Source organism: Gopherus flavomarginatus, chromosome 23 (assembly GCF_025201925.1).
Source record: "Gopherus flavomarginatus isolate rGopFla2 chromosome 23, rGopFla2.mat.asm, whole genome shotgun sequence".
In the NCBI taxonomy this organism is placed as follows: domain Eukaryota; kingdom Metazoa; phylum Chordata; order Testudines; family Testudinidae; genus Gopherus; species Gopherus flavomarginatus.
The window spans coordinates 16,288,193-16,313,176 of NC_066639.1; the positions used below are offsets into that span (position 1 = coordinate 16,288,193).

The 24,984-nt window shown below is 62.9% G+C and overlaps 1 protein-coding gene across 3 annotated transcripts; it reads left to right on the forward strand.

Moving 5' to 3' along the window:
• The first annotated feature begins 12,319 nt into the window (after window positions 1–12,319).
• On the forward strand, window positions 12,320–24,698 carry SLC12A9 (solute carrier family 12 member 9). Of its 3 annotated transcripts, none has more exons than XM_050933261.1 (14): window positions 12,320–12,432; window positions 15,309–15,557; window positions 16,094–16,228; window positions 17,029–17,160; window positions 17,501–17,791; window positions 18,756–18,863; window positions 19,142–19,253; window positions 19,836–19,993; window positions 20,089–20,171; window positions 20,492–20,616; window positions 21,068–21,260; window positions 22,028–22,202; window positions 22,442–22,588; window positions 22,736–24,698. In XM_050933261.1, exons 2-14 carry the CDS (start codon window positions 15,329–15,331, stop codon window positions 23,557–23,559), a joined length of 2,712 nt encoding a protein of 903 aa, XP_050789218.1. In that variant the 5' UTR covers window positions 12,320–12,432; window positions 15,309–15,328; the 3' UTR covers window positions 23,560–24,698. The 3 variants fall into 3 exon arrangements, with proteins under 3 accessions (XP_050789218.1, XP_050789216.1, XP_050789217.1); XM_050933259.1 differs by lacking the exon at window positions 12,320–12,432 and adding an exon at window positions 14,131–14,831; XM_050933260.1 differs by lacking the exon at window positions 12,320–12,432 and adding an exon at window positions 14,131–14,669.
• The last annotated feature ends 286 nt before the right edge of the window (window positions 24,699–24,984 follow it).

Below are 24,984 nucleotides of genomic sequence, written 5' to 3' on the forward strand. Positions count from 1 at the left end.
CTAAGGATGCAGGGTCTGTAAGACCACCTCTCCTGGCAGTTATCTGGAGGCTGCAGGGTTTCTTGCACCTGCCTCTAAAAGCAGCTGATACGAGCCCATGTCAGAGACCGGAGATCGGGCTAGAGATCAGCTGTGCCAGGCATACACATAGTAGGAGAAAGTGCGTGCTCTACACAGACAGGATAAAGGAAGAAACAGCCCCATTTCACAGATGCCCAGAGTTTAAAGCAATATTCTCAAGGTCCTGCAGAAAGTGCGTGGCACAGGCAGGAAGCGAAACCAGCTCCCCGAGTCCCAGCTTTTACCACAAGACCATCTTCACCAGCTGAACTATAAAGCACTTCAATGAGGAGACCAGATTTTCAGACAATACAAGAGGGTCTCCTGCCGCTGCTCTGCCACGGAGGTGCCAGAAGTGCACAATTGTAGGGTTTGGTCTGCCTGGCTAATTGGGCAATCTGACTCAACAACCCTAAGTACTCTAACGAAACTCGTATCATCGGCGTATTTAAACACGCCACCGAGAGGAGCTTGCAGGAAACAAGACTGTCCGATAACACTATCCAGAGCCATAGCCTATTCGAAGGCAGCATGAATGGGGAACAGTCGAAGCCGGTCATAAACTTAAATAATTCCTGTGGTCCGCTAAGGCATGGGAAGCCAAAAGGATGTAAGAATTCAGCGCTGAAAAGTACATCGAAATCAATCCTCATGCTTTGCCCTACAATCAGTGTATGTTTGCACAGAGGCTCTGAACCTGGGTTCTGCTGCGAGAGAAAGGAATCGGGGTTAGAGACCCTGCTGCGCGACCACAGGCAAGTCACCAAATCCGAGCCTCGGTTTCTCCATCTGGGAGATGGGAATCACAATCCTTCCTGTCTTATCGGTTTCAGTTGCGAGCAGGGACGCCTCTTTCTATGTTTGGTCAGCCCACAGCATAAGGGGATCCGACCGTCCAGAGTTGAGATTCCAGGTCCTCTGTGGGAACAGCTGATTTCGGTACAAATCTAATACCTCAAACGAGAAAGGTGCCTACCTAACAATGGGCTCTGCCTCTGAGAAACAAGGCCGATTCTCAAAGGGATTTAGCCTCCCAACATCCACTGGCCCCTTGGAGGATCTGGACTTAAGTTAGTGACGTTAACCCATCAGGCACCAGCGTCCGACGCAGACGCAGGAATACCCACATAGGTTCCAGCTGCGACATTTTGATTGTTTACACAGGGTCATACATTTACACCACCCTCCTCCGCAAGATGAGATGGCGCTGAGAGCGCACGCTCCTCGGAGTTCCCCGGCAAAGAACGGCATCTGAGCATTGCCTTTGGTTTAGGAGCCCACGGACAGATTTTACAGCCTTCAAACACTAAAATCACGCAGCTTGCCAAACCCTTATCCCACCTTGTTCTGGGGCGGAAATCGACACCCTCACAGGTGTATTGCAGCCACATCATGCGAATTACGCAGGAGGTCAGACAAGATCGTCCTGAGGCTACAAGCCATTGGAAGCTAGGAAGTGTCCTTTGACTGCTCACCGCAACCCGGTCCAAAAGCTACACTTGCCAGGTAGCAAGGGCTAGCAGGAAGTGGACTCAGAGGCTATTCCCAGCCCTGACCACCCTGATGTGTGGTTTGGGCAAGTCCCCTCACTTCTCACAGGCAGGTTTCCTCCTATGCTAGGTCTATTTAGAAAGGGACTGTGCTTGCTATGACAGAGTGCTGGACAACGGGGCCCAACACTGATTTCAAGGCTCTCTAAGGTGGGTACGACCCACATTTTATAGAGGAGGGGGAAATCACGGTATTTATCTCCCCACCAGGCGAGAGAACTCAAACCCTCAGTTTCCAGTCCACTCGCAAAAAATACAAACCAGGGCGCAACCTGACATCATCAAGGGACCTCGTGTCAGAAATTAAGATGTAGCAACTGATTAGGCATTAGAAATAGGGGGGGAGGGCAGAGATTCTGCTATTCAAGTGACTTTGGGTCCCCGCACAAGACACATCCACCTGCCTGCAGCACTCTGGCAGCAAGGAACTACTAGCGGAAATGACCATCTGGTTGCTTCAGACAGCGTCCCAGGCCTCCCCCTTTTCCTTTTGCCACAACCCGACTGCCCGGTGGTCGATTGTGAACCCTGCCGGGTTGCTGGAAGGGGGCTCTGACCCCCGTGATGTCTGGGTTTCGGAGGCGGGGCTGGGCTTTTGAGACACATCTGAGAAGGAGCAAAGGGGAGTTGTCTTGGGGCAAGTGGAGAGGGAAAAGGGGAGCCTGATGGAAGAGCCACAGTGCAAACGCAAGACTTCTAGGGGTGCAGAGGGAAAGGAGGAAAGAAGGGGGGCCCCCTATGTGCAGCTTAGAGATAAGGGTGATGTAGGCACAGTGCACCACAGGCTAAATTGGGATTCCCCACCCCCACAGTGACACTGCATTCTCAGAACCCCACTGGCGCCCTTCTCCAGGTTTTGATCACCCCACTCACAGTCAGGGCCCCCCAAAAGGATCGGGAAGCAGGGTCGCTATCCTAAGGATGCCTACCCAGCTCAGTGACCCTCCGCCCCATATTAGGGGGCATCCGATCCCCAGTGACCCTGTAACAGGCTGCGTGGGATCCCTAGGAGAGGAAATCTTCATTGCTAATGAAGGGGGGGGGGCTTCCATCCCCCCTCCCACAGGTCCCTACAGATTTATGCAGAGTCCCAGATCCTTCAGTCACGCCCCAGGGGACATCAAGCACCCCAGCCTCTCCCCCCATAATCCTCCTCTCCAAACATCTTTCCTCCAATCCCCCCATATCTCATGTCCTCCTGTGAGCCCCCACATACCCCCTTCCCCCCACATCTTACCCCAGTTACAGCCCTCTAGTCCACTCTGTGCCTCAAAACCTTCCTGGTGCCTCACTTCCCCCTAAATGACCCCCAAACCACATAGCCCCGATCCCCAGTTACTGTCCCATGTCATGCCCCAAATTACCTCCCCTCCCTCCAGAGCACCATGTTCCCACAGCCCCCCCAGAAGCCTCCCACATCATATCCCCCCATCATTAACCCACAGGCATGTAACCTCCGGTCCCCCCACAGCCCTCATCATAACCCCCACCATAACCCCACTACCTCAGCCCCCCATCATACCACCCACTTGCCCTTTCCCAATGCCTCCCCAGACCCCCATTACCTCCCACCAGACCCCCACTACCTCCCACCCATACATCTCCCCTCCCATTCCCCCACCCTACACCTCCTTTGTGCCCAACTCCTGCCAGACCCCCCCACACCAGACCTCCATTCCCTCCATCCTCACACCCATCCCTCGTCCACAGTCCTCCCCCCTTCCCCCAGTTACCTCCATTGCCCCCACCCAGCCCCCCGCCTCACCCCATCGCCTTGCCCCCCTTTCACCTCCTCCTTTGCCTACACCAACCCCCCATCCCATTATGTGTTTCCCTCTGCACCCTATTACCTCCACAGCCCCCTGCCTGACTCCCTCTGCCTCACCCCCAATTACCACCCTCTGACCCCCCCTCAGCCCATCATCCACCTTCCCCCACCTCATATCCCCTCCCTTAACCCCCTAGAGCCTCCACTCCCCCCTCCATACCCACCTGTATGACCTCCCTAGTCCCCTTGCTCCCCACCCCCCCAGCCCCTTCTGCCACCCTACCACGCCCCCTCATGGGACCTGCCCATTCCCTGCCCCCTTCTCCCATCATGCCTCTCCCCTCTACACCCCCCACCACCACTCTGGGACCTCCCTGCTCCTCTCCCCCTCCCTCTCACCCTCTTCCCACCTCCCCCCGTGGGCCCTCCCCACTCCTCCTCTCCCCCCTCCCCACATGGGACCTCCCATGCCCCCCCACCATACTCCTGGCCCCAAACCCCTCCCCCACTCTACCCCACCATGAGACCTCCCTGTTCCTCTCCCCCTCCCACCCTCATACCTTCTCCCCCAGCTGCTTCCCCTAGCACCCAGTGGGACCTCCGCTGCCCCCCCGTTCATACCCCTGGCCCCAAACCCCTCCCCCACCCTCTCCCCTAGCCCCCAGGGGGACCTCCCGTGCCCTCCTTCATACCCCTGGGCCCAAACCCCTCCCCCACTTTACCACACCCCCCTCATGGGACCTCCTTGTTCCTCCTCGCCCCCCACCCTCACACCCTCTTCCCCCCGTGGGACCTCCCCACACCTCCTCTCCCCCCTCCCCACATGCCCTAATGGGACCTCCCATGCCCCCCCTTCATACCCCTGGCCCCAAATCCCTCCCTCACTCTCCCCCACCCTCTCCTCTAGCCCCCAGTGGGACCTCCCGTGCCCTCCTTCATACTCCTGGGCCCAAACCCCTCCTCCACTTTACCACACCCCCCTCATGGGACCTCCTTGCTCCTCCTTGCCCCCCACCCTCACACCCTCTTCCCCCCCGTGGGACCTCCCCACATGCCCTAATGGGACCTCCCATGCCCCCCCTTCATACCCCTGGCCCCAAATCCCTCCCTCACTCTCCCCCACCCTCTCCTCTAGCCCCCAGTGGGACCTCCCGTGCCCTCCTTCATACTCCTGGGCCCAAACCCCTCCTCCACTTTACCACACCCCCTCATGGGACCTCCTTGCTCCTCCTTGCCCCCCACCCTCACACCCTCTTCCCCCCCGTGGGACCTCCCCACATGCCCTAATGGGACCTCCCATGCCCCCCCTTCATACCCCTGGCCCCAAATCCCTCCCTCACTCTCCCCCACCCTCTCCTCTAGCCCCCAGTGGGACCTCCCGTGCCCTCCTTCATACTCCTGGGCCCAAACCCCTCCTCCACTTTACCACACCCCCCTCATGGGACCTCCTTGCTCCTCCTTGCCCCCCACCCTCACACCCTCTTCCCCCCCGTGGGACCTCCCCACATGCCCTAATGGGACCTCCCATGCCCCCCCTTCATACCCCTGGCCCCAAATCCCTCCCTCACTCTCCCCCGACTATGGGACCTCCCTCTTCCTCCCCCCCCCACCCCAAGTGGGACCTCCTGTGCCCCCCCAATTTCAGACCCCTGGCCCCAAACCCCTCCCCCACTCCCCCCCACCCTCTCCCCTAGCGCCCAGGGGGACCTCCCATGCCCCCCTTCTTACTCCTGGGCCCAAACCCCTCCCCCACTTTACCACACCCCCCTCATGGGACCTCCTTGATCCTCCTCGCCCCCCACCCTCACACTCTCCCCCCCAGCGGGACCTCCCGCCCCCTCCCCGCCATACCCCTGGCCCCAAACCCCTCCCTCACTCTCCCCCCACTATGGGACCTCCCTGTTCCTCCTCCCCCCCTACCCTCACCCCGAGTGGGACCTCCTGTGCCCCCCCAATTTCAGACCCCTGGCCCCAACCCCTCCCGCACACTCTCCTCTAGCCCCCAGGGGGACCTCCCGTGCCCCCCTTCTTACTCCTAGCCCCAACCCCTCCCCCACTCTCCCCTAGCCCCTAGGGGGACTTCCCGTGCCCCCCTTCTTACTCCTGGGCCAAAACCCCTCCCCCACTCTCCCCTAGCCCCCAGGGGGACCTCCCGTGCCCCCCTTCTTACTCCTGGGCCCAAACCCCTCCCCCACTCTCCCCTAGCCCCCAGGGGGACCTCCCATGCCTCCCTTCTTACTCCTGGGCCCCAACCCCTCCCCCACTCTCCCCTAGCCCCCAGGGGGACCTCCCGTGCTCCCCTTCTTACTCCTGGGCCCCAACCCCTCCCCCACTCTCCCCTAGCCCCCAGGGGGACCTCCCGTGCCTCCCTTCTTACTCCTGGGCCCAAACCCCTCCCCCACTCTCCCCTAGCCCCCAGGGGGACCTCCCGTGCCCCCCCTTCTTACTCCTGGGCCCCAACCCCTCCCCCACTCTCCCCTAGCGCCCAGGGGGACTTCCCGTGCCTCCCTTCTTACTCCTGGGCCCCAACCCCTCCCCCACTCTCCCCTAGCGCCCAGGGGGACCTCCCGTGCCCCCCTTCTTACTCCTGGGCCCAATCCCCTCCCCCACTCTCCCCTAGCCCCCAGGGGGACCTCCCGTGCCCCCCTTCTTACTCCTGGGCCCAATCCCCTCCCCCACTCTACTGCACCCCCCTCCTTGCCCCTCCTCGCCCCCCACCCTGACACTCTCCCCCCCAGCGGGACCTCCCGCCCCCTCCCCGCCATACCCCTGGCCCCAAACCCCTCCCCCACTCTTCCTCACCCCCCCACCCTGGGACCTCAACGCTCCCCTCCCCCTTCGCCTCCCCTCCCCCCCAAAGGGGCCTCCACGGCCCCTCCCCCGCCCGCTCACCTTGTAGAAGGCGCCGTTGGAGCCGCGCAGCTCCACGGGCAGCCCCTCCATGGGCCCGGCCGCCGCCCCCCCGGGGAGGGGCCCAGGCCCCGCCGCCGGCCGGAGCCGCCCGGCCTGGGGGGAGCCCCGCAGCGGGGGGGGGATGGGAGGCGCCCCGGGCCGCTCCGGCTCCGCCACCGTGAGGCCGGGACCGACCCGACCCGACCCGCCGCCGCCGCCTCACACCGCAGCGAGCGCGAGCGGCCGCCCCCCCGCGAGCGAACACACACACGCGCGCGCGCGCGCGCAGGCGCGGCGAAGGGGGAGGGGCGCGCCGGGCCCACCAATCCGCGGGCGCCCGCCCGGGCCCGCGGGCCAATGGGAGGACGGGGTCCCCGCGGGAGGCGGCCAATGGGAAGCGGAGGAGGGGAGGGCCAATGGCGGACGGCGTTGCGTTGCTGGGCGCGCGCGCGCGCGCGCGCGTCCCGGCGGCCAATCGGGAGGCGTCGGTGGGAGCGCGAGCAGAGGCGGGGTGGGGGGAGTGGGGGAGCCAATGGCGGCGGCGGGATCGCTACGCAAGCGCCGGGTCCTGCCAATCCGAGGGCGACGCCCCTATTGAGCCTTGCCCCGCCCCTTCACCAATCAGGAGGCCGCCGTCTACTCCCCTCGGCCAATCAGTAGGCGCCTCTCTCGCCTCACCAACGTATGGGGCGCGAGCCCGCTCGCCCCCGCCCCCCCAGCCGCTTGCCTCTGCCCGTCCCAGATCAAGGGCGAGAAACGCCCGACGGCTAGGCCACGCCCACCACTGCCAATCACAGGCCGAGGCCCGCCCCCGTCGTTCTCCCCAGTCTTCTGATTGGCTGCGCCAGAATGTCACCCAAACATGACAGTTGGGACACAAGCCCCTCCCCCCCGGGCACCCTCAGGTCACAGGTTCGACTCTCCCCACCCCAGCACGAGGGGGATTATGGGATATGGGGAAAATGGGGCCCGAGCCACTGCTCCATATCCCATAATCCCTCTGGGCCCCAGGTACCCCCATATCCCATAATCCCCCTGGGCCCAGAGCACCCCCAATATCCCACAATCCCCCAGGCCCTGAGCACCCCCGTATTCCATAATCCCCTGCCCCCCCCATATCCCATAAACCCCAAGCACCTCCAGATCCCATAATCCCTCTGGGCCCCAGGTACCCCCATATCCCATAATCCCCCTGGGCCCAGAGCACCCCCAATATCCCACAATCCCCCAGGCCCTGAGCACCCCCGTATTCCATAATCCCCTGCCCCCCCATATCCCATAAACCCCAAGCACGTCCATATCCCATAATCCCTCTGGGCCCCAGGTACCCCCATATCCCATAATCCCCCTGGGCCCAGAGCACCCCCAGTATCCCACAATCCCCCAGGCCCTGAGCACCCCCGTATTCCATAATCCCCTGCCCCCCCATATCCCATAAACCCCAAGCACCTCCATATCCCATAATCCCCTGGGTCTGAGCATCCCCATATCCACAATCCCTCTGCCCGCCTCATATCCTACAATCCACCTGGGCCTGAACCCCCCCCCATATCCCACAATTCCCTGGACCTGAGAACCCCTGTATCCCACAATCCCCCTGGGCCCAGAGCACCCCCAGTATCCCACAGTCCCCTGCCCTGACCACCCCCGTATTCCATAATCCCCTGCCGCCCCATATCCCATAAACCACAAGCACCTCCATATCCCATAATCCCTCTGGGCCCCAGGTGCCCCCATATCTCATAATCCCCCTGGGCCTCCCCATATCCCACAATCCCCCAAGGGCCAAACCCCCCCCCCGTATCCCACAATCCTCCTGGGCCCAGAGCACCCCCTGTATCCCACAATCCCCCTGGGCCCAGAGCACCCCCAGTATCCCACAATCCCCCAGGCCCTGAGCACCCCTGTATTCCATAATCCCCTGCCCCCCCATATCCCATAAACCCCCTGGGCCTCCCCATATCCTACAATCCACCTAGGGCCAACCCCCCCCATATCCCACAATCCCCTGGGCATGAGCATGCCTGTATTCCATAATCCCTCTGCCCCCCCATATCCCATAAACCCCCTGGGCCCAGAGCACCCCCAGTATCCCACAATCCCCCAGGCCCTGAGCACCCCCGTATTCCATAATCCCCTGCCCCCCCATATCCCATAAACCCCAAGCACCTCCATATCCCATAATCCCCTGGGCCTGAGCATCCCCATATCCCACAATCCCTCTGCCCCCCCCATATCCCACAATTCCCTGGACCTGAGAACCCCTGTATCCCACAATCCCCCTGGGCCCAGAGCACCCCCAGTATCCCACAATCCCCTGCCCTGACCACCCCCGTATTCCATAATCCCCTGCCGCCCCATATCCCATAAACCCCAAGCACCTCCATATCCCATAATCCCCTGGGCCTGAGCATCCCCATCTCCACAATCCCTCTGCCCCCCCGTATCCCACAATCCCTCTGGCCCCCCAATCCCACAATTCACTTGAGCACCTCCATATCCCGCAATTCTCTTGGCCCCCCCATCCCATAATCCCATGGACCCCAAGTGCCCCTGCATCCCACAATCCCCTGGGCCCGAGCATCCTGTATCCCACAATCCCTTAGGCCCCAAGCATCCCTGTATGCCACGGTCCTCCAAGACCTGAATGAGTGTGAGAGAGAGGACTCTATGGTCCCCTGAGGGGCGCTCTAGCAGCGCGTGGCGGGGTAGGAGGGCAGTCTCTATGCTTCCGACTGATCCATTTTAGCTGAAACGTCCCCCCCAAATTTCAGCCGGAGGCCTGGAAAATGTCACCCCAAACGATTACATTTTGACAAAGCTACAGGGAACCGAAAACGGCGGGGAAGGCCAGGCAACCATAACTACAGGCGTCACCTAGCGTCACCAATTCGCCCTGGTGCGTCTCCAGGCACTGGGGTAGGGCGGTGCTCTGGCACTAAGCCATCCCATTGGTCCCCGCTGGCCTTGGGATCGATGATGAAAGAGAGAACAGTGTGAAAACGTGATCGGAGGGCCCCCTACAGGATCACAAGTACAGCCGGCCGGGAAATGAGGGTTGGTTCCCGTGTGAAAAAAGGTTGACAAAAAACAAACAAGCGAAGAGACGTTTGTCTCACTTTTCGGTGGGGAAATTTTGGTTTCTGGCAGATGTTCAAATAAGGAGAAACCTACCCGTCCCCACGGACGCACGTTTGTGTGTCCCCGTACACAACTGGCTATCCCGTGCACGACTGGCTATCCCCACGAAACGGCTGTCTGTCCCCATGCACAGCATTCAGTCTATCCATCCCCACACACGCTCCTCTGTCTGTCCATCCATCGCCATACACACCCCTCTGTCCGTCTGTCCATCCATCCCCCCCCACACCTCTGTCTGTCCGTCCATCCACCCCCCATCTGTCTGTAGATCCCTATACACACACCTCCATCTGTCCATCCATTGCCACACACCCCTCCGTCTGTCCATCCATCCCCCCCGTCCATCCATCCATCCCCACACCCCCCTCGTCTGTCCGTCCATCCCCCCACACACCCCTCTCCCTGTCTGTCCATCCCCACACACACCCCTCCATCTGTCCATCCATCACCACACACCCCTCTGCCTGTCCATTCATCCCCCCACACTCCTCTGTCCGTCCATCCCCACACACACCCCTCTGTCTGTCCGTTCATTCCCCCACACACCCCTCTGTCTGTCCATCCATCCCCCCTCATACCCCTCAGTCTGTCCGTCCATCCCCACACACACCCCTCCATCTGTCCATCCATCACCACACACCCCTCTGCCTGTCCATCCATCCCCCCACACTCCTCTGTCCGTCCATCCCCACACACACCCCTCTGTCTGTCCGTTCATTCCCCCACACACCCCTCTGTCTGTCCATCCATCCCCCCTCATACCCCTCAGTCTGTCCGTCCATTCCCACACACACCCCTCTCTCTGTCCATCCATCCCCCCACACCCCTCAGTCTATCTGTCCATCCCCACACACACCCCTCAGTCTGTCCGTCCATCCCCACACAACCCCCTCTGTCTGTCCGTCCATTCCCACACACACCCCTCTCTCTGTCCATCCCCCCACACCCCCCTCTGTCTGTCCGTCCATCCCCACACACCCCCCTCAGTCTGTCCGTCCATCCCCACACACCCCCCTCTGTCTGTTCATCCATTCCCCCACACACCCCTCTGTCTGTCCATCCATCCCCCCTCATACCCCTCAGTCTGTCCGTCCATTCCCACACACACCCCTCTCTCTGTCCATCCATCCCCCCACACCCCTCAGTCTGTCCGTCCATCCCCACACACACCCCTCAGTCTGTCCGTCCATTCCCACACACACCCCTCTGTCCATCCATCCCCCCACACCCCTCAGTCTATCTGTCCATCCCCACACACACCCCTCAGTCTGTCCGTCCATCCCCCCACACACCCCTCTCTCTGTCCGTCCATCCCACCCTCACACCCCTCTCTCTGTCCGTCCATTCCCCCACACACTCCTCTGTCTGTCCGTCCATCCCCCCACTCTGTCCATCCATCCCCCCACACCCCTCAGTCTATCTGTCCATCCCCACACACACCCCTCAGTCTGTCCGTCCATCCCCACACACACCCCTCTCTCTGTCCGTCCATCCCACCCTCACACCCCTCTCTCTGTCCATCCCCCCACACCCCCCTCTGTCTGTCCGTCCATCCCCCCACACCCCTCTGTCTGTCCATCCATCCCCCCTCACACCCCTCAGTCTGTGCAGCAGACACAGGAGTGTGGGGGCAGTGGGGCAGGGCTGGGGGGCGCAGCGGGGCGGATCTGAGCTGTGCCGACGTCGGGTCAGGGTCCTGTTAACAGGGTCACAACACGGCCTCCTGGGCACCGCAAATACCCCTTCCCACGGGTCCTCAGGGCTGGCGCTGGGGCAGGGACTAGGCCTTGTGTGTGCGTAGAGCTCTGTGTGTCTGTAATTGGCAAGTGTGTGTGTCTGTGTGTGTGTACAGAGCACTATGTGTATACGTGGGCTGTGTGTGTGAGCAGAGCACTGTGTGTGTGTGCACATGGGCTGTGTGCGTGTACAGAGCTCTGCGTCTGTGTGTACAAAGATCTGTGTGTGCACATAGGCCATGTGTGTCTGTGTGTGCACACAGCAGTGTGTATGTGTGTGTGAGTGTGCACACGGTCTGTGTGTGTGCACAGAGCACTGTGTGTGTGTCCACCGGCTGTGTGTGTGTGTGTGTGTGTGCACAAAGCAGGGTGTGTGTATGCACATGTACACGGGCTGTGTGTGTACAGAGCACTGTGTCTGTGTGTTCACCGACTGTGTGTGTGTGTGTGTGTGCACGCAGAGCACTCTCTGGATGTGTGTGTGCACAGAGCACTGTGTGTGTGTGCACAGAGCACTCTCTGGATGTGTGTGTGTGTGCACAGAGCACTCTCTGGATGTGTGTGTGCACAGAGCACTGTGTGTGTGTGTGCACAGAGCACTCTCTGGATGTGTGTGTGTGCGCACAGAGCACTCTCTGGATGTGTGTGTGCACAGAGCACTGTGTGTGTGTGTGCACAGAGCACTCTCTGGACGTGTGTGTGCACTAGGCTGTGTGTGTGTGTGTGTGTGTGTGTGTGTGTGTGTGTGTGTGTGTGTGTGTGTGTGTGTGTGTGTGCACAGAGCACTCTCTGGATGTGTGTGTGTGTGCACAGAGCACTCTCTGGATGTGTGTGTGCACAGAGCACTGTGTGTGTGTGTGCACAGAGCACTCTCTGGATGTGTGTGTGTGTGCACAGAGCACTCTCTGGATGTGTGTGTGCACAGAGCACTGTGTGTGTGTGTGCACAGAGCACTCTCTGGACGTGTGTGTGCACTAGGCTGTGTGTGTGTGTGTGTGTGTGTGTGTGTGTGTGTGTGTGTGTGTGTGTGTAGCGCAGGCTGCATCTGGCGCCGGCAGGAAGCAGAGGTGGCAGGAGGAGGACGGGGCAGGGCTGGAGGACGAGGCGGGGGGGGGCAGGATCTGAGCTCACAGCGGCCCATTAAGTCACACCCCAGGCGGAGGGGGGGGCTCGTCACATGAGCAGCCTGTGACCCGGCAGCCGGTTCCGGGGAGCCCTGCATGGAGCTGGGGGAAGAGACCCGGCCCCCCCCGGCCCCACCCACCCACAGCATCCTCCGCTAAAGGTTCGTGCATCTCTGGGCTGGGAGCCCGGACGCCTGGGTTCTCTCCCAGCTCTGGGAGGGGAGTGGGGGCTGGTGGGTCAGAGCAGGGGGGGCTGGGAGCCAGGACTCCTGGGTTCTCTCCCAGCTCTGGGAGGGGAGTGGGGGCTGGTGGTTAGAGCAGGGGGGGCTGGGAGCCAGGACTCCTGGGTTCTCTCCTCGGCTCTGGGAGGGGAGTGGGGGCTGGTGTGTCAGAGCAGAGGGGCTGGGAGCCAGGACTCCTGGGTTCTCTCCCTGGCTCTGGGAGGGGAGTGGGGGCTGGTGGTTAGAGCAGGGGGGCTGGGAGCCCGGACGCCTGGGTTCTCTCCCAGCTCTGGCAGGGGAGTGAGGGCTGGTGGTTCGAGCAGGGGGGCTGGGAGCCAGGACTCCTGGGTTCTCTCCCCGGCTCTGGGAGGGGAGTGGGGGCTGGTGGTTCGAGCAGGGGGGCTGGGAGCCAGGACTCCTGGGTTCTCTCCCCGGCTCTGGGAGGGGAGTGGGGGCTGGTGGTTCGAGCAGGGGGGCTGGGAGCCAGGACTCCTGGGTTCTGTCGCCGGCTCTGGGAGGGGAGTGGGGGCTGGTGGGTCAGAGCAGAGGGGCTGGGAGCCAGGACTCCTGGGTTCTCTCCCCGGCTCTGGGAGGGGAGTGGGGGCTGGTGGGTTAGAGCAGGGGGGGCTGGGAGCCAGGACTCCTGGGTTCTCTCCTCGGCTCTGGGAGGGGAGTGGGGGCTGGTGGGTTAGAACAATGGGGTGGGAGCCAGGACTCTTGGGTTCTCTCCCCGGCTCTGGGAGGGGAGTGGGGCTGGTGGTTAGAGCAGGGGGGCTGGGAGCCAGGACTCCTGGGTTCTCTCCCCGGCTCTGGGAGGGGAGTGGGGGCTGGTGGTTAGAGCAGGGGGGCTGGGAGCCAGGACTCCTGGGTTCTCTCCCTGGCTCTGGGAGGGGAGTGGGGCTGGTGGTTAGAACAGGGTGGGCTGGGAGCCAGGACTCCTGGGTTCTCTCCCCGGCTCTGGGAGGGGAGTGAGGGCTGGTGGGTCAGAGCAGGGGGGGCTGGGAGCCAGGACTCCTGGGTTCTCTCCCCGGTTCTGGGAGGGGAGTAGGGGCTGGTGGTTAGAGCAGTGGGGGCCAGGAGCCAGAACTTCTGGGTTCTCTCCCCGGTGCCGGGAGGGGAGTGGGGGCTGGTGGGTCAGAGCAGGGGGGGCTGGGAGCCAGGACTCCTGGGTTCTCTCCCAGCTCTGGGAGGGGAGTGGGGGCTGGTGGTCAGAGCAGGGGGGCTGGGAGCCAGGACTCCTGGGTTCTCTCCCCGGCTCTGGGAGGGGAGTGGGGGCTTTTGGGTAGAGCAGGGGGATAGGGCTGGGAGCCAGGACTCCTGGGTTCTCTCTCTGGCTCTGGGAGGGGAGTGGAGGCTGGTGAATTGAGGGTGGGGCAGGAAATCTATTTAAGCTCCTCCTCTCACCTGGTTCCCACCTGGCGGCTAAGTCCCGCCCCCCCCACCTGTCTATAACTAATCTTATCCCCTCTATAAATTCCTCCAGCCTCCCCCTTTCCTGTACCCTAGGGGGTAGCCTGACCTACTGCAGTAGTTTGTATCTGGTGAGCATTATTCTCCAGAACTTGGGGGACAGTGGGGAACTGATTCCTCCCCCCCCATTTACCTTGCCCTGTTAGTCTGAGACCCCAGGATGTCTGAGACCAAGGATCTGGCAGCTCTGGCTTTGACCTACCAGGCATTCTCCTGGGGGGGCTTTTGGGGATCCAGATGTGCCCCCTATATATGTTCTAGCTTCTCTTTGCACCCCTTAAGTAACCCCCCCCAACCTTGACTCTATGGCATTTTCTCCTCCCCTCGATTTGCCTTTCAGACTCCCCTCACCTGCTGCCCCTTTTTTCCAGAGGTGGGACCGAGAACAGGGGGGTCCCCCTGTCTCTGTGTTGGGAGGAAAGGCTGGATTTTGAGGGCCCAGCCCCCCTGCCCCGCTTTGGCTGTTTCTGAGCAGGGTTTGAGTTCCCTTCCTGTTAATTAGATTCATTCCCCCCCTCCATTTTTAGGGTTCACACCCTGGTGTTTGAGCTATTTTTCAGGTGGGTTTTGAACCTGTCCACATATCTCCCCCCCCTTAATTATAAGACTGAGGGATTGTTTCTTTGCTTCCCAGCCGGATTTCAACCTGCTTCATGCATCAAAAACCCAGATCCTTCCCCCTCCTTCTGTTAATTCAAAGGAGTGGGGTGGGTTTTTAGGGTTCACACACCCCCAGTTTTCTTTTGCTGGTTTGCCTGTCTGCAGGCAGGTTTGAAGCCGGGCGTGGCCGGCCCCTTGAATTTTCCATTGTATTGGTGTCCTTTTGGGGCTGCTATGGGGAGAATTTAAGGCCGGAGGAAGACTAGCTGGTTAGGTTTTCTTTTGGGGGGGGCCCGAAGCTGAGTTTTGGGGCAGTCTTGGGGCGCAGTTTGGCATGCACCCTGGAAATACATTGATCTCTGGTTCTGTTGTAATTTGGAGTCGGGGGGTCTTCTGTTGCCTTAGTTCGTGGGGGGGGCGGAGATGGGGGGGTTTGCAGGTGAGGCTGGCGGAGGGGCTGGGAATTTGGGGGTCTGGGGAGCTGATAGGGAGGGGCTGAGGGATTGGAGGGGTGCCTGTAGGGAGAGGGAGGGGAGTTGGGGGGCTGAGGAGAGGGTGCAGGAAGGGCTGGGAACTTGGAGCAAAGAGCAGGTGAGCAGGTGGGGGGGCAGGGAATTTGGGGGGGCTGGGGCAGAAAGGGAGGGAATTTGGGGTGGGGGCTGGAGAGAGGGTGGGGGGCTCTGTGGGGGGGAAGTGACAGGGGATAACAGGGGTTCCTGCTTGAACCCCTCCTCCCCCCCCACCAGGGTGACCGGGCCCCCCTGCCATGTCCACCGAGAGCTCCCCCCTCCTGAGTTACCGGCTCTTCAGCGTGGTGGATGAGGGGGAGATGCCAGGGACCCAGGCCCAGGAGGAGACCCCTCTGGTGGGGGGGGACATGGGGGTCGCCGTGGGCCCCCCGCACCCCGATCCGGCCCGACGGCTCTCCACTTTCTTCGGCGTCGTGGTGCCCACGGTCCTGTCGATGTTTAGCATCGTTGTCTTCATGCGTGTGGGTGAGTGACCCCTGCCCCTCTGCCCCGATTTGGGATTCTCCCCCGTACCCCTAGGGAAATCGCCGCCCTTAGGAATACCTGCAAACCTCCATCCCCTGTGGTTGCATGATGGATTTCCAGCCAAAATCATGGAGCAGGGAGTTCCACTGGCTAACGGGGAGGGTTTGGCCCATGCTTATCCCCTCTCCTCCTCCCAACCAGTTGTTTGGCCAACTCCTTGCTTGCATTAGTGGCTGATTCATCCAGATTGGGTGGCGCAACTGCAGGGAAACTTGGGTTCCAGCAAAATCATGGGGCGGGGAGTTCCCCTGGATTCCCGGCGGCTGCATATACACCCGCATCCCCGAAAGCCAATTTCTCCCGTTGTAACGAGCGGCGGATGAAAGAGAGGTGGCCTGACGGTCATCGGAGAAGGTTAGCGCGTGACCGGGAGGCGCGCCCCGAGGCCGTGGGGATGGGCCCAGTCCGGGAACCTACCTAGAGAATAGAACCCTGCCCCCTGGCCCGACCCACAGCCCCTCTCTGTCGCCCCCTAGGATTCGTGGTGGGGCACGCCGGGTTCCTGCAGTCGCTGCTCATGCTGGTGGTGGCGTACGTCATCATCCTGCTGACGGTCCTGTCCATCTGCGCCATCTGTACCAATGGCGCCATCCAGGGGGGCGGGGCCTACTGTATCCTTCCGCCAATGGGGATTGGGGGACATGGGGTGTGGGTGGGGGGGGGTGTCGGGAGAGCTGTTTATGGAGGGGACCTTTGGGGAGACTCTGGGGGGAGGGGAGTTGGGATCTAGGGGGCTGTCTCTGGGGGGCATGGGCTGTGGGGGGTGTTGGGAGAGCTGTTTATGGAGGGGATCTTTGGGGGAGACTGGGGGGTCTGGGGGGAGGGGATCTGGGGACTGTCTCTGAGGGATGGGCTGTGGGGAGGAGTGGGCTGTGGGGGTTGTCGGGAGAGCTGTTTATGGAGGGGATCTTTGGGGAGATTCTGGGGGGAGGGAAGATGCTGTGGGGAGAAGTGGGGGTGTTGGGAGACCTGTTTATGGAGGGGATCTTTGGGGGAGACACTAGGGGATCTGGGGGATGGGCTGCGGGGAGCAGTGGATGGGGGGGTCAGGAGAGCTGTTTATGGAGGGGATCTTTGGGGGAGACTAAGGGATCTGGGGGCTGTCTCTGGGGGACGGGCTGTGGGGAGCAGTGGATGGGGGGGTCAGGAGAGCTGTTTATGGAGGGGATCTTTGGGGGAGACACTAGGGGATCTGAGGGAGGGGATCTGGGGAGCAATGGATGGGGGGTGTCGGGAGAGCTGTTTATGGAGGAGGTCTGTGGGGAGACTCTGGGGAGGGGATCTGGGGTGCATGGGGGCAGGGTAGGAGTTCTCAGTGGAGTGTGGCGGGGGAATAGGCTCAGTGTTGGGGGGTGGCTGCCCCCAGGATACCATGGCGTTTCCTTAACGACCCCCCCCCACCCCCACCCAGTCATGATCTCGCGGACTCTGGGCCCCGAGTTCGGAGGCAGCATCGGGCTCATGTTCTACCTGGCCAACGTCTGCGCCTGCGGGGTCTACATCCTGGGGCTGGTGGAGGCCGTGCTGGACGTCTTTGGGGCAGGTGGGCCCGGATGCCTGGGTTCTCCCCCCGGCTCTTGGGGGCTGGTGGGTCAGAGCGGGGGGGGTGCTGGGAGCCCGGACTCCTGGGTTCTCTCCCTGGCTCTGGGAGGGGAGTGTGGGCTGGGGGGGTTAGAGCAGGGGGGGCTGGGAGCCAGGACTCCTGGGTTCTCTCCCTGGCTCTGGGAGGGGAGTGGGGGCTGGTGGTTAGAGCAGGGGGGCTGGGAGCCAGGACTCCTGGGTTCCCTCCCCGGCTCTGGGAGGGGAGTGGGGCTTCTGGGGTGGTTGGAGCCTGGATGCCTGGGTTCTCTGCAGTCCTGATAGTGACCCCCTGCCCCCCACAGAGGGAACAGACCCCCCTGGTGCCCGTGTCCTGCCCCAGGGGTATTTCTACAGCTTCCTCTACGGGTCGGTGGTGCTGCTGCTCTGCCTGCTCGTCTGCCTGGTGGGGGCCCGGATCTACGCCCGGGCGGCCTTCCTCATCTTCCTGGTGGTCAACCTGGTGCTGGTGGCCATTTTCGTCAGCTTCGTGGCCGTGGGGCCCCGCCAGGTCCCCGTCGCCCGAGATGCCAACCACACCTTCAACACCAGTTTCACCGGCTTCCGCCTGGCCACCCTGCGGGCCAACCTGCCCGGTCAGCGGGGCGGGGGCTGGGGGGGGGCGTTAGGGGCGGGGGTGTCCTGAGGGGTGGTTGGGGGGCTGGGGATGCGGGGGGCAGAGGGAGAAAGGGGGGGTGAGCAGGGGATGGGGGGGATTTTGTGTGGGGAGGGTGCGTTAGGGGCGAGGGGGGGTCCTGAGGGGTGGTTGGGGGGCTAGGGATGTGGGAGGGCAGAGGGAGAAAGTGAGGGGTGGGGGGGCTGAGCGGGGAGGGGGCATTGGGGCAGGAGGGTCCTGAGGGGGGGCAGGGGAGTCAGGGATGTGAGGGGGCAGAGGGAGAAAGGGAGGGGTGGGGGTGCCAAGCAGAGGATGGGGGGGATTTTGAGCAGGGAGGAGGTGTTGGGGCAGGGGAGTCAGGGATGTGAGGGGGCAGAGGGAGAAAGGGAGGGGTGGGGGTGCCAAGCAGAGGATGGGGGGGATTTTGAGCAGGGAGGGGGTGTTGGGGCAGAGGGGATCCTGAGGGGGGGCAGGGGAGTCAGGGATGTGGGGGGCACAGAGGGAGAAAGGAAGAGGTGGGGGGCATTGAGCAGGGAGGGGGCGTTCTGGAGTGGGGGGCATGAAGGGAGGCAGGGGGCTTGGGATGTGGGGGGGGGGCAGAGGGAGAAAGGGAGGGGTAGGGGACCAAGCAGGGTATGTAGGAGTGTGGAGTGGGGATGGGGTGTTAAGGGAGGGGGGATTGGAGGGGCCAGGGATGTGGGGAGGGGGCAGAGGTGGAGGGTGGGGGGGACTGGAGATGGGGGGCAGAGTGCGGGTGGGAGTGTTGAGGGGGGCACCGGCTGGGGTGATGGGAGTGGGGAGCAAACCCTGGCGGGTGATGATGTGTTTGGGGGGGCATGGCCCAGGAGGGGGCAGTATGGGGGGGTGAGCAGACAGAGGGGAGGGGTCCATGGGAAAGGGGGAACGACCCCCCCCACTCACTTGTCGTCTCCCCCCACCCCCAGCCATGTACTCCCGTGATTACACCACCAACAACCTCATGACGTTCGCCACCGTCTTCGCCGTCATGTTCAATGGCTGCACCGGCATCATGGCCGGGTCCAACATGTCGGGTGAGCCCGGACGCCTGGGTTCTCTCCCCGGCTCTGGGAGGGCAGTGGGGGCTGGTGGTTAGAGCACGGGGGGCTGGGAGCCAGGACTCCTGGGTTCTCTCCCCAGCTCTGGGAGGGGAGTGGGGGCTGGTGGGTTAGAGCAGCGGGGGCTGGGAGCCAGGACTCCTGGGTTCTCCTCCCAGAGCTGGGGAGAGAGTGGGGGCTGGGGGGTTGGAGCGGGAAGGGGGGTTCAGGCCAGGACTCCTGGGTCCCATTCCGGCGCTGGGCTGCCGTTGCAGGGGAGCTGAGGAATGCCAGCAGCTCCATCCCCAAGGGCACCATCATCGCTGTGGTTTACACCTTCATCATCTACTTCCTCCTCTTCCTCATGACCAGCTTCACCTGTGAGAGGTGAGGGGGGGCAGGGGTGGATTGGGGGGGAGTTGGAGATGCATGCTCTTGGCACCAAGGGGCGGGGCTAAAACAGGAGGGGCGGGGCGAGAGGTGGGGCTTAAGGAGGAGCTGATGAATGGGGTGGAGCTAAGGGAGAAGGGGGCGGGGCTAGGAGAGCATGGGGTGGGGTTGGGCGGAGTTTCAGGGCGAGGGGATGTGGTGAGGGCGGGGGGGAGGGAAGGTGGAGGCGGGGCTATTGGGGCTGGGGAGGAGGGGGGATGACCAGGGGGCGTGGCTAATGAAATAGGGCCAGGCTAAGATTTGGGGGGCAGGGCAGGGCTTGGGGTGGAGTTAATGTGCAGAGGATGAGAAGGTGGGCGGGGCTATGGATGGGTGGGGGTAGGGGGCAGAGGTGGGGTTCAGGCACTGAGCTAGTGGAAATGGGTGTGGCTTGCAGGAGGGGCGTGGCTTCAGGGTGGGACTAAGGTGGGAAATTGGGCATGGGGCAGGGACAAGGTGGGCCTAGGGGAGCAGGGGTGGGGAGGGGCGGGGCTAAGTTGGGAGGGGCGGGGCTTATGTCCTGGCTCCGCCCCTTCCCAGGACACTGCTGAAGGAAGACTACGGCTTCTTCCGTTCCATCAACCTGTGGCCGCCCCTGGTGCTGGTCGGGGTTTACGCCGCCTCCCTCTCAGCCTCCATGAGCTCCCTCATCGGGGCCTCCCGCATCCTGCACGCGCTGGCCAAGGATGACCTGTTCGGTGAGCCCCCCCACCCCCCGGCCTGCCCATGGGGCCCCCCACCGTCTCCAGACCTGGGGTCCTTCCCCCTCTCACACGCATTTCTCCCCCCACAGGCATCATCCTGGCTCCGGCCAAAATCATCTCCAAAGGGGGTAACCCCTGGGTGGCCGTTCTGTACACCTGGGCCCTGGTGCAGGTAAGCGCCCCCCTGCTCTAACCTGATCCCCTCCCAGAGCTGGGGAGAGAACCCAGGAGTCCTGGCTCCCAGCCCCCCCTACTCTGACCCACCAGCCCCAACTCCCCTCCCAGAGCTGGGCAGAGAACCCAGGAGTCCTGGCTCCCACCCCCCTGCTCTAACCCACCAGCCCCCACTCCCCTCCCAGAGCCAGGGAGAGAACCCAGGAGTCCTGGCTCCCCGCCCCCCCCCTGCTCTGACCCACCAGCCCCCACTCCCCTCCCAGAGCCAGGGAGAGAACCCAGGAGTCCTGACCCCCCCCCCCTTGGTCCCCCCTCCAGCTGGTGCTGTTTGCGGGGAAGCTGAACACCATCGCTGGGATCGTCACTGTCTTTTACCTGGTGGCCTATGCGGCCGTGGACCTGGCCTGCCTGGCGCTGGAGTGGGCGTCTGCCCCCAATTTCCGGTGAGGGGCATGCCTGGGGTGGGGGGGTCCCTCGGGGGGAAAGGGGGTGGATTTTGGGGTGGGGGCAGTGTCCAGGGCTGAGGTTGGGTGGGGGGGTGAGGAAGAGGAGGATGGACTAGGGGGGCAGGATCCAATTCAGATTTCCAGAGCTCTGTGGGGGAGAGTCCAGGGGCATCTGTGGGTGGGGGGTGGGGAGCTGTGATTTGGGGAGTCCCTGGTAGAGGGGAGCCCCAGGGGTGTCTGTGAGGTGGGGAGAGCAGGGGAGCTGTGATTTTGAGGTGTCCCTGGTGGAGGGTGTGGGGGGCAAGGGAGCTGGGATTTGGGGTGTCCCAGGGGGTGGGGGGCAAGGGAGCTGGGATTTGAGGTGTCCCTGGCAGAGGGGGGCCCCTGGGGTATCTGTGGGGCGGGGGGTCCAGGCTGTAACCCCCCATCTCTTCTCCCCTCCCCACAGCCCCACCTTCCAGCTGTTCAGCTGGCACACCTGCCTGCTGGGCATCGCCAGCTGCGTGCTCATGATGTTCCTCATCAGCCCCGCGGGCGCCTCGGGCAGCCTGGTGCTGATGCTGGCGCTGCTCGGCTTTATTCACCTGCGGGCGCCCGCCAGCTCCTGGGGCTACATCAGCCAGGCCCTCATCTTCCACCAGGTACCGGGGGGAGAACCCAGGCGTCCGGGCGCCCAGCCCTCCCTGCTGTAACTCACCTGCCCCTACTCCCCTCCCAGAGCTCGGGAGAGAACCCAGGAGTCCTGGCTCCCAGCCCCCCCTGCTCTAACCCACCAGCCCCCACTCCCCTCCCAGAGCCGGGGAGAGAACCCAGGAGTCCTGGCTCCCAGCCCCCCCTGCTCTAACCACCAGCCCCCACTCCCCTCCCAGAGCCGGGGAGAGAACCCAGGAGTCCTGGCTCCCAGCCCCCCCTGCTCTAACCCGCCAGCCTCCACTCCCCTCCCAGAGCCGGGGAGAACCCAGGTGTCCTGGCTCCCAGCCCCCCTGCTCTAACCCTCCAGCCTCCACTCCCCTCCCAGAGCCGGGGAGAACCCAGGAGTCCTGGCTCCCAGCCCCCCCTGCTCTAACCCGCCAGCCCCCACTCCCCTCCCAGAGCTGGGGAGAACCCAGGAGTCCTGGCTCCCTTCTGCCTATCCTATCTTTGATTTCTGACCCTGCCTCCTCTGCCACACCAGGAAGGTGGGGAATCTGTCAGCTGTCCCCTTACCTGCCCCCACCCAACACTCACGGTACTGGGGGGAGGGTCTTCAGCTGTGGGGGGGATTGTTGGGGGGTGGCCCCCGAGAGCTGCGGACGGGATGGGGGCCCCTGTGCAGTGGGGCCCGGCTTGGTGCCATGGATGGCGGTGGGGTGGGAGTTTTGGGGGGCCCTGGGCCCAGCATCTGGGGTGTCCCCCTCTCCCCCTGCAGGTGCGAAAGTATCTGCTGCTCCTGGACGTGCGCAAGGAGCACGTGAAGTTCTGGCGCCCCCAGATGCTGCTGATGGTGGCGAACCCCCGGAGCGGGGCCCAGCTCATCCGCTTTGTCAACGACCTCAAGAAGGGGGGGCTCTTCGTGCTGGGCCACGTGGAGATCGGCGAGCTGGGTGAGGGACCCAGGCGTCCGGGCGCTCGCCACCCCCTGCCAAGTAACCCAGGAGTCCTGGCTCCCAGCCCCCCCTGCTCTGACCCACCAGCCCCCACTCCCCTCCCAGAGCCGGGGAGAGAACCCAGGAGTCCTGGCTCCCTGCCCCCCCTGTTCTAACCCACCAGCCCCTACTCCCTTCCCAGAGCCGGGGAGAGAACCCAGGAGTCCTAGCTACCTTCTCTTTCTGCCCCCCCCCAGACACGATGCCCTCCGACCCCATCCAAGCTCACTACAATTTCTGGCTCAGCCTGGTGGATAAACTCAACGTGAAGGCGTTCGTGGATCTGACCCTCTCGCCTTCAGTCCGACAGGGGACCCAGCACCTGCTGCGCATCACGGGGCTCGGTGAGTGATATAGTCAGCCGCCCCGCCCCAGAGTTGAGCGCATCTTGGCATCGGGCGAGGGGTCCGTGGGTAACCGGCCGCCCCGCCCCAGAGGTGGGCGCATCTCAGCCCCGTTGACTCTCTCTCTCTCCCCCCCCCCCCCCCCAGGCGGCATGAAGCCGAACACGCTGGTGCTGGGTTTCTACGATGCCTTCGTCCCCGACGACTACTTCCTCCGCGACCCAGCCTTCAGCCAGGCCCGGGAGAACGACCACTTCGGGGTGGACCTGCCGGCCCTCCAGGCCCACTTCCCCCCAGTGCGTGGGGCCGGCGTCCCCAAAGCCCTGCCGGCCGCCGAGTACGTCGCCATCGTCTCGGACGCCGTAAAGATGCACAAGAACGTCTGCCTGGCCCGCTACTTCCCGCTGCTGGACAAGGAGCGGCTCTTCTCCTCCAAGGCCGAGGGCTGCTTCGTGGACGTGTGGCCCCTCAATCTCCTGCGCCCCGACACCCCGGCCTACGTGGACGTCTGTAGCCTCTTCCTGCTCCAGCTGGCCTGCATCCTCACCATGGTCAGCTCCTGGCGGGCCGCCTGTCTCCGGCTGTTCCTCTGCGTGGAGTCGGGCGACCGGGGCTGGGTGGCCAAGGAGGAGAAACTCAAGGAGCTGCTGAGCAAGCTACGCATCAAAGCGGCCATCCGGGCGGTCACCTGGGACCACGTGGTGGCCCTCCACGGCCAGCGGCTGGCGGCCGGCGAGCCCTTCCTCAACTCGGCCGCCCGCCAGGTGACGGACGAGTACCTGGCGGCCGTCAACACCTTGGTGCTGCAGCAAGGGGGCCAGGTGGCCGTGAGGTTCCTCTACTTGCCCCGGCCGCCGGCCGACACCTCCATGTACGAGCGGTACCTGGAGCAGCTGGAGATCCTCACCCGGGACTTGGGGCCCACCCTGCTGGTGCACGGCCTCACGCCCGTCACCTGCACCGAGCTCTGAGGGGGGTCCCCCCTGTGCCCCGGCCGTGCCGGAGGAGGACAGTGGGGTAGGACCTTAGAGATGTTCTCCAGCTCCCGGCGAGGGCCTGGGGAACTCCTGGAGACCGTGCCGGGCTGTGACTTCCTGCCTCCGAGGGAGTAGGGCGCGTGGCCAGGATCTGGGGGACCCACGTCCCATGGGATTAGCTATGGGGGGGGCCTGGCTTTAGAGCCCTCAAATCCTAGTGCCTGTAATGAGCAGGGGAGGAGAGACTCCCCCAAACTGAGGCTGCAGGATGGGGGGGTCGACCCCACAATTGGCTCCCTTTTCCCCTCATTCAGCTTGCGCTGTACCTCATTATCTGCACCCCCACATTCCTTCACTGCTTCATAAGGGGTCTCCATTTTCCCCAGATACCCCTAAATCAATGTACCCCACATTCCTTCACTGCTTAGGGGTTGCCATTTTTCCCAGGTGCCCCCACCGTGTCAATCTCCTCCTATCACTGCTTGGGAGGGAGTCCCCTTTTTTGCCCATGGGCCCCCAATCACTGTATCCCCTAATCTTCCTCAGCACCCCTCTTTCAGGGCTTAGTGGGGGGTTCCCCATTTTTTCCAGGCACCTCCAGATCACTGCAACCTGAATTCTCCATCTCTACCACCTGCTGCTCCTGCACCCCCAAAAAAAACCTTCTTGGGGGTTTTGCCTCTTCTGCATTCCCTGCTCTCTCTTCCAAGGAGGCCCCAGGCCTCCCAAAGCCTGTTGCCTTAGGTCTGTGCCCCCCACAACCTTACAGCTCTGGGGTCCCCCCACCTTGTCTGTGGGGTGGGGGGGGTGTCTAGCACCCTAAATATTGAGTATCCTACTCCAGCAGGCCACAAAGTGGTGCCCTTAAATAACCCAGCTGGGATTAACCCCTAGGGGGGAGAAGCAGCAGGGTCCCCTACAGCTGGACCCCCCAAACCAGCCCCCCCCCCACAGGCAGCTTATTTATGCTACTGGGACTATTTTTTTGGTTAATGTTCTCGCGCGGATACCTCATGTAACACAACTGACCAGCGCCCCCTGGAGGAGGGGGTAATAACACCGGAAGCTAAGGGGGGGGGGTTTATATAGACATGTATTTTAATGAGCGTGCTCAATAAATGGACGATGCAGAAAAGGACGAGGCCAGTGATGCTGTGGTTTTTGAGTGAGGTTTTTTTTTTGGGGGGGGGGGCCCGGAGCCAGGACTCCTGGGTTCTCTCCCCGGCTCTGGTGGGCTAGAGCGGGGGGGGCTGGGAGCCAGGACTCCTGGGTTCTCTCCCCAGCTCTGGGAGGGGAGTGGGGCTGGTGGGACAGAGCAGGGATGAGGGAAGGGCTGGGATTTGGGATACGGGGCTGGCTGTGCACAAGCCGCTGGTCACTAAAGAGTTAACCCCGGTGATGGGCGCACGGTGCATGCTG

Bases quoted from the DNA above. Each gene is read 5' to 3' on its own strand.
- SLC12A9 (XM_050933261.1), top strand. From the start codon at position 15,329: ATGTCCACCGAGAGCTCCCCCCTCCTGAGTTACCGGCTCTTCAGCGTG. The intron at 20,617-21,067 runs GTGAGGGGCATG...CCCTCCCCACAG, and splicing joins GCGTCTGCCCCCAATTTCCG to CCCCACCTTCCAGCTGTTCA. The intron at 22,203-22,441 runs GTGAGGGACCCA...GCCCCCCCCCAG, and splicing joins CGTGGAGATCGGCGAGCTGG to ACACGATGCCCTCCGACCCC.